Source organism: Leptonychotes weddellii, chromosome 3 (assembly GCF_054177405.1).
Source record: "Leptonychotes weddellii isolate Sample4059 chromosome 3, ASM5417740v2, whole genome shotgun sequence".
Classification (NCBI taxonomy): Eukaryota; Metazoa; Chordata; class Mammalia; order Carnivora; family Phocidae; genus Leptonychotes; species Leptonychotes weddellii.
In genome coordinates, this window is record NC_138371.1 from 60,087,906 (window position 1) to 60,096,836 (window position 8,931).

Consider the following 8,931-nt stretch of genomic DNA (forward strand, 5'->3'; position numbering starts at 1 on the left):
AGCCCAAGGTAGAGCTTGATCCTACAACCCTGAGATCATGACCTGAGCTAAAATCAAGAGTCATGCTTAACTGACTGAGCCGCCCAGGTGTCCCGGCAACTGTTTGTTTATACCTGCTTCCTCACACCTCACTTCACAGATAATTTTTGGGTGTAAAATGAGGATCAATTTTGGATTCTCCCACTACCATTTCTCTAAAGATCTTTGCCTCAGTAAGGGAGGTTTGGTAGCACAAAGAAAGAATAAAATAGGCTTAAGTCAGCACCCACAGTGGTAACTTGATTCTCTTTCAAGGCAGAAACAAGCAGGGAAGCGTACTTGTTGCCTGAATAAATGGTGAATGCAGTTAAATTGCATCTTGCATTTTGGCCCAGAATTCTTTTTTTAAGACCCAAATATAAATACAAATCATAGCATTTGAACTCCTTTGTCAGTGCTGTTTTGATTAAGCATTCTTTTTACTTCTCATCTTTCTCCAGAAATCATTTGGTGATCTTTCAAAAAGATTTGAAATAAAGCACCGCCTTCAGTGTAAAAATTTTACATGGTATCTGAACACTATTTATCCAGAAGCATATGTGCCAGACCTTAATCCTGTTATATCTGGATATGTGAGTATTTTCGGCTCCTTTTTACTTGGTATATGCCTCGCCACAAACATTTATGTGGTTCAGGGAAAATTGGAATACTTTCTGGTTTATGGCTTTTGAGATTTTGTATTACTATTGAAATTAATTGAAAAAATATATCAACCACATAGATTAAAATTTTTTTCTATAACTTGAAAATTTTCCTTCAGATTAAAAGCATTGGTCAGCCTCTGTGTCTGGATGTTGGAGAAAATAATCAAGGAGGCAAACCGTTAATTTTGTACACATGTCATGGCCTCGGGGGAAACCAGGTGAGCCCTGAACTAAAAGTCCTCCCTTTTCACTGACACAAACACGAGTAGGTTGTTAGAAGTCCCAGATCAGCTTTGTATTCAGGTAAATGGCTGTTTAAAATGTTTTAGGTTAAGTTTGGCAATTAATATTAAAGTTGCTGAGTACTTGATTTTGACTCTCCTTCTGACTCTGAAAACAACTTGAAGTGGCTTATCCACTCAGTAGAAAGGCAGATGAGAAAATAATAGAATAAAGCCATTTTAAGTTAAAAAATGGGATCTTTTAAGTGGATCTTTGATGTTAGGGGACTACTGGCAAGGTGATTTTGCAAAATTATACATAAAGGTTATATTTACTTAACTGCATTCAATAGCAAATTATATTAAGTGTTAATACCAAAAGAGCAGTATTAGAAGTTATCTTTGTGGGTCACGATCTTATTTCAATATGTTGTTAAATAAGGGCATGTTCTTGATTATCCTTCACTGATGATATATCTGCTTGTTACCACTCTTTGACTGTTTCAACAATCAAGACTCAAATGTTACATGTCACTCTTTGGCCTACTATGGGTACAGAACTTAGGAAAATATCATTTCTAGTATTTAGCTTCCTTGCCTTGCCTTTTACAAGTTAACTCCTGGAAAGATTGGACTCTCATTTGTTCATTCAACAAATTCACTGAGTGACCCCTGCATGCCAGATGGATATTCTGCTGGGTTCAAGCAATTTAGATTTTGACTCCTTCAGGAAATCTACATTTCAACGCCAGTGGTTACAGTCAGCCTGAAAAGATCTGGGATAAAGCATTCAGAGTGCTTCAAGAGTATGAAGGAGGGCATATGAATGAATTAGACTGGGTGCCCATACATTTTCCTTGGAGAGAGGACATTTGAAAACATTTTTTGGAAGGTGCATAGGAGTTAGTGAGGTAGCTGATGGGAATGAGAACAGGATGAGAAGAGTATGAAGAGGAAGGTACAAAGGAGAGGAGCTTGTGTGTCTTTTTTTCTGTGAATTGCAGGTATTTTGGTAGAGAGTCCAAGATGGGTGTAGAGGATTTTTGCAATATTAAATACTTGTGATGTCCTATTTTAAGAGGATGGAACTTTGGTGATGTCAGTTTTAAGAAGAAAGAGTCAGTTTATCTCCTGGTCTATCCTCTTCCATGTTTCTCCCTACTCATTAGCTCAGCTTAATTTAGTTCCAATCCCTACTCATCCAAATGAACCAATCTACTGAGGGTAGGTGACGCAGATGCCCAGAAGCTGTAGCTAGTGAACAGGTTCCATCTCTGGATGATTAAGGTGTAATTCTGAAATGGGATGAAGATACACACACAGATATATATATATATATTTGTATATATATATATATATATATATTTGTATATATATATATACACATGCATATATATCTATATACATGTATATATCTACATATGTGCATATGTGTGTATGTGTATATATATACATACATATTTTAAAATTTCCTTCTATATATTAAAAGAAAAATAATTATATAAATAATCACATTCTTTTGGAAATAACACTGGACTATGCTAGTTAAAATTAAGGTTTTGGACAATGAGAATTATTTTGTCATTTGTAAAAAATCTTATCACTAAATATAAATACTTACAGACTTTCCTCAGGCTTCCTCTAGCATTACATTTATTTTATCATAAAAGTTGAAAATATATGTTGTTTTATGTTTTTCTCTTGTCATTGCCATAAAGATGTTTGTATAGTCTTGTCTCTAAAATAATTTGTAAATTATAAATACAATATAGCTGTCTTTTAAAAATTCCCTTGGGAATGGAGAAGTAGGTCACATATTCTTTCAATAAATATTTGTTTAGAGACTATAATGTCACTTGCAGTGTTACCGTAGTGAAAAAGGCAGAATCTCTACCTTGTGGAGCTTGTGATCTTGAAGGAAAAGAAAAAAAATACATAATTTTGGGTATAAATAAACATGAAGCAGGATAGGTGGTTAATGTGAACCTGGGGAGTGGGAGAGGGGTTTGTTTTCAGAGGTTCAGGAAGACCTCTTTGAGAAGGCGACCTTGGAGCAAAGCCCTAAAGGGATTGAAGAGGAACTGTGTTCTAGGAGGGGCGTGTCCTGGCAGAGGGAGTGCAAGGCTAGAGGCCGGTGGCGGGTCAGTGAAGGAGTCAGAAAGCTAGTGTGTGTCTGCAGCAGAGTGGTCCAGGAAGACAGGGTGGGAAACAAGGTCAGAGACGTAGATAAGGAGCCTGGTCATAGAAGGCCTTGCAGGCCTCCCCTAGGAACTTGGATTTAATTCTCAGTGTGACAGAAGCCATCTGAGGGTTTTGAGCAGGAGAATAGTATTTCCCGGTTTATATTTTAAGAAAAAAGTCTTCTGATTTCTAGCACTGTAATATAGCCATCAATTTTTTTTTGGTTTATTTCCTTTAAATTTTTTTTCAGTCAAACATTGCCTTTAAACTGCTCTGCAAATTTTAGTTCCTTGAGTGCTAAGCGTTTTTGAGATATCATCCAACTTGATCATTTCTTTATGTTCCCTTTTACTGTTTTGAGCAGATAATGATATTTGTATAACATGAAACTCCATTGTAACAGTATTTGTATATGCCAAGTAATAGTAAGTATTTTGATAATGTGACTGTACAGACCAATATACTGGTGCAGGGCAGTGTAAGTCATTATGACTTTGTAACACTTAGTGCTTTGCTTCGTTGGCTTCCTATTCCAGGGTATTTGTCCTGGTTCTAGCTTATGTCTCCAGTGTTCCCAGGGAGCTAACTACATATTCTTTTTGGTTGCCTAAGTATCTTCAACTACTTCCTATTCCTTATAACTTGCCTTTTAATGATTTTTTTTTAATAATGTGGGTGAAATAAAATATTGGACAGACTTTCCTACCACCTTTGATATCCTAAGATTTATCTTTCTTGAAGAAGTATAGCCAAAATGCGGTTTTCATGATCTACACTCATTTTCATTCAGTGTCTCCATCTGAAGAACTATCAGGTTATAAAAATGATGGATATATTTGTGGAAGGAGCTAAATTAAGCATGAGGCCAAGACCAGGGGAACTCAAGATTAATTCAGCTAATGTTTGTGGAGTGCCTACTCCAATACACATAAAGGGTTTAAAACAGTCCCTGCTTAGCACATAATAAGGGCTCAATAAATTTTAGTGCTAAGACTAATTATTTCATTATTGAAAATCCATTATGTTCACTTATTTTGCCTTTAGAGTGTCAACATTATGGAATATTTGATTTGTAATGGATGTTATTACTAGATACGCTGCCTGGCTTTGGTCTGTGGTGAAGCCAGCTAGCTACACGCACAATTCCAATAGAGTGCTATAAAAGTTATTTCTGATGTACTATAGGAACCCTGAAAAGGGTGTAATTTTGTTCAGTAGGACAAGCTCAGGGAAACTAAAGAAGCAAAGTAACATTTGATTTGGCTTTTCAAGGATAAAAAAGGAATTAGCTAGGCAGAGAAGGATTCAGAAGGATATTTCAGTCAGCGCACAGTAAAGCAGTCTTAGACTTATGGATGCATATGTTCTACATTGGTAAAATTGTTTGAAAAGAGCATGGTGTAGAGTTCAGGTAGTGGTTGATGTAAGATTGAAAATGGAAGAGCTCATGTACTAGTTAAGGAGTGTGGACTTCCTCTTAGCAACAGTAGTGACTCACTCAAGTAAGGGAGGTAGGACATCAAATCAGTGTTATGAAAGACTAACTGGCAGCCGAGTGAAATTATAGAAATTGCAGGTTAGCTGGAAGTACTACAGTAGAGATTCTGAGTGCTGGAAAAAGAGAAGTGAGGTACAGAGCAAAGTACAATGGTGACATCTGATAGGGAAATTCAGTGGAACTAAGGGGCTAATTAATTAATTGGACATATGGGGAGAGAGAAACATTAATCCTAGTAATAACAGCTAAGATGAATTAAAAGCTTACCATGTACCAGTTATTTTTCTGAGTGTTATACATATGTTAGCCCTTTTATCCTCATAACCCTGTGGGGCAGGAAAACTATTAAATTACCCATTTTACAGGCAAGGAAACTGAGACATGGAGATTACCTCATTTAATTGTTCCTAGTGTAAGTGAAAATGCCATTAATTGAGATGAATAAGAGAGAAGGAACACTTGTGGAGAGGAAGAGGCAGTTAATGTGCTTGCTAGAAGTTTCCAGGTCCTTTTCTGAGACGTACCTGTCCTAGCTAACCTCCATTCCACCTGATAAATTCCCACTTCTGACACGGGCGGGAGACATTACTTTTTTATGTAACTACCTGTGGTGATAGGCTAGAAAAGGGTTATAGCATCTGCTGTTGTAAAAGCTCAGCTTATATTTCTAATATCTATTTTTATTATATTATTTTGTTGAGTGTATACACATGACTTCATTATTCAGTGAGTTGCTGGGTTTTTTTTAATTACTATTATTGGACCATTATTTTGCAGCTGAGGATACAGGGTGAGGATACAGGTCAGTAATAGCATTCTTCTTTTCACAGTATTTTGAATACTCGGCTCAACATGAAATTCGGCATAACATCCAGAGGGAATTATGTCTTCATGCTGCTCAAGGTCTTGTTCAGCTGAGAGCGTGTGCCTACAAAGGTCACAGGACAGTGGCCAGTGGAGAACAGATATGGGAGATCCAGAAGGTACATCAGTGCAATTAATTCACCCCTTTCTATAATTATTTTGATTAGCTCTAATTGCTTATCTGGGAAAATGCATGAAACATAGCATTATTAATGTTATCCATCAGAATTTCTCTTTTTTAACTTTGTTGTGTATGTCTACCAATGTGATGAGAGAATGTATCTATGAATTCAATACTCTTAGAAACAAGTTGTTTAATGAAAGCATAACTTATACAGATCAACACTTTTGTAAATTATTAATAATAGTTGCTCATATTTGTCTCTTTAGAGTCTCTTACAATTCTTCTGGCAACAGTCACATATTTTTTTTTTTATAATGGCAGAGAGACAAAAAAAATCATTATCTTTTTCTCACCTAAAGTGATTCATTTCTCCTGTTTCAGTAGTTTTTTAAAATGAATTTAGAATTGAGAGAATACAAAAAAGATCCTTCCTGTTTTTAAATATATGTGTTAAGGCTTAGCTGGAACATAGCAATTCTTACCTAAAAATTGTTCTGTGCCATACTAGAACACTAAAAGACTGATTTTTATAACTTATAAAAAGAGTTTGTCACTTATGGATATACCAATGGAATGGTTCTTATTTGAAAACTTGATTCAGACCTTACTCTTTATACATCTCTTTATTTATGTAATACCTCCTGTGAACTGAAAAGTAGTGGTATAAATGGTATTGTTCATACCAGAAACCAACAAGATTTTATCAAGACAAGGTTGATCTGAGAAAGATTAAAAGTTAACTGTGTACCTTTGGTATGTGAGTCTCCTTTAGCTTCGATGAGACCATAATGTAGTTTTCATATTTATCAGTTAACCATGAGTCTTGAAATTTAATGTCTGTTGTGTTTCCTTTTATTCTAGGATCAACTTCTATATAATCCATTCTTAAAAATGTGCCTTTCAGCAAATGGAGAGCATCCGAGCTTGGTGTCATGCAATCCATCAGATCCACTCCAAAAATGGATTTTTAGCCAAAATGATTAAGTGTTCCTTAAAATTAAGGAGTTGAAAAAGGAGATATTCTTTCTCATAAAACTGTGACTAGGCATACACTGTAGTTTTTGAAAATTATGCAAAAGCAGCTAATTGTAACTTATTCCAAGTGCATTTTTCTTATTTATATCTTAAAATGTCTATGTAGCACTGCTACAGAAATCTTTTAAGTTTCCGTTTCAAAGCACAATAACTAATAATACCAAAGACTATTTTGAAATGTCCAGATGTAGGGGAAGAGATGTTTACAGTATGATGAAAATAATTTTCTAAGTAAAGTGATATATGTGTGTTTTGTACACTTAAAGATATGCATAGCTCCATTCACACACTCACAATTTAAAATATTTCTTCTAGTTTTTGGGGGGAGGGAGAAAGATTTGATACCATATTTTTTTAACTACGTAGAAATGGATCAGTGAAGGTCAAGCATTGGCCTTTGTGTATAAACCAGGAAATTTTTATAGATCTAGAATTTATTATATAAAAATGCAAGTAAACTTTTTTGCCTTTTGTTTACTTATCTGTCATAGGTTTCCTTAAACATGAAATTAAATGATTAAGGAGAATATTTTTAACACTTCAGTATCTTGGCAAATTTTAAAATATTTTTTAGTCTGAAGCCCACTTGACTTAAAGCACTTAAATCTTGCTTAAAAGATATTTCTTAAATAACTATACTGTGTGTTTTCCCAAAGCAATATTTAAAAAAAAAAAACTGTAAAGTACTATCTGTTGAAAAGGTGTCTTTTTCCTTTCTGCTAGTCCTTTTTTCTTACCAAATTCACTAATCTTGAATGTTTGTGAAATTGAATTTCAAATGCAGAATACTTGACTCATTTAAAAGCTAAATTTTATTTGTTACTGATTCAATTTAGATTGTCTTTGTAAAGAATTTTTTTCATCAAAAAAATCCTTCTATGTGGAAAACACAATAAAATGAATCCTTATCACTGTTGTAATTACTTGATTTAAATTTCTTTCTTCTTTTGGATAAAATATATAATTCATATTAGATGGGGGGGCATGAATTTTGTATACTTAATTTAAGTACCTATTGTAGAGCCGTCAGATATTTCTTAAGGAAAACTCAAGTATTTTGTGGTAATGGCATAAAAAATGGGGAGTGGAGGATTCTATGTTAGATATTTTGAAAATTTTGTACTAATTTCTGATATTCCTTGAGCATCTAATAGAGTAATTTTTTAAAAATGTGATGGCTACATAGATTTAACACTTTTCTTTTTGGTCCATTTTATATAGAGATCTCTTGTATTCTTATTTAAGAAGTAAAGTATGATTGGCTTCATATTTTAAATGTTGCTGAGCCTCAGTTGTACAAAAGAAAATATTTTAAAATTATTGGTTCCTTCACTTCATTGTTTGTAACTTTGAACTTGCATTAAAAGACCTGCATTCTTGGGGACTTGGGACGCCTGGTTGGCTTAGTTGATTAGGCAACTGACTCTTGGTTTCTGCTCCGGTCACGATCTTGGGGTCATTATCTCCGGTTGTGGGGTTGAGCCCAGCATTGAGCTCCAGTGTCAGGCTCTGCACTCAGTGCAGAGTCTGCTGAAGATTCTTTCCCCTCCTTCTCCCTTCCCCTCTTCTCCTCCCCAACTCACATGCATGCCCTCTCTTTCTCTCAAATAAATAAATGAAATCTTAAAAAAAAACAAAACCATTCTTTAATTTATTACAATGCCAACATTTATTTCAATTCAACTAACATTTATTATATGTCTAACTTGTGCCCAAAGTTATGGTAGGCAGAATGAATCTTATAATGCCTTTGAGCTTAGATCTTATGGAGCAGAAAGACAAATAATTTTGAGATAGCATAAGCCTGGGTGGCTCAGTCAGTTAAGTGTCTGCCTTCGGCTCAGGTCATGATCCTAGGAGCCTGGGATCGAGTCCTGCATCGGGCTCCCTGCTTTAAAAAAAATTTTTTTAAGATTTTATTTATTTATTTGACAGAGAGAGAGCATAAGCAGAGGAAGAGGGAGAAGCAGGCTCCCTGCAGAGCAGGGAGCCTGATGCGGGGCTCGATCCCAGGACCCTGGGATCATGACCTGAGCCGAAGGCAGATGCTTAACTGACTGAGCCACCCAGGCGCCCCTAAAAAAATTTTTTTTGAAATAGCATAGTAACATTATGATTTATATTTCATGACGTGACAACTTATTATTCATATTTGGTATTTCTTTAATAAGTAAAGGTATTTTTACTACTATAGCTAAATACTAATATGTATTGTGAAAGATACACGGATGCCCACTCACATGCACAATTTCTGTTTCTCAATTTGTTACCCTAGAGTAAATATCCAGGAGCAAATACTGCTCTTAGAGTTCATTATATCTCACA

The 8,931-nt window shown here is 35.1% G+C and overlaps 1 protein-coding gene across 5 annotated transcripts in view; it reads left to right on the forward strand.

Moving 5' to 3' along the window:
• The window catches only part of GALNT3 (polypeptide N-acetylgalactosaminyltransferase 3), a 65,030-nt gene extending 56,754 nt beyond the window's left edge, over positions 1-8,276 (forward strand). For all 5 annotated transcript variants that reach the window (XM_081814273.1, XM_081814271.1, XM_006735849.3 and 2 more), the window contains 4 exons: positions 480-611; positions 800-901; positions 5,414-5,566; positions 6,433-8,276. In XM_081814273.1, the coding sequence (XP_081670399.1) occupies positions 480-611; positions 800-901; positions 5,414-5,566; positions 6,433-6,555 (510 nt within the window). In that variant the 3' untranslated portion in view covers positions 6,556-8,276. The remainder of the gene's footprint in view (positions 1-479; positions 612-799; positions 902-5,413; positions 5,567-6,432) is intronic.
• Positions 8,277-8,931: the final 655 nt, after the last annotated feature.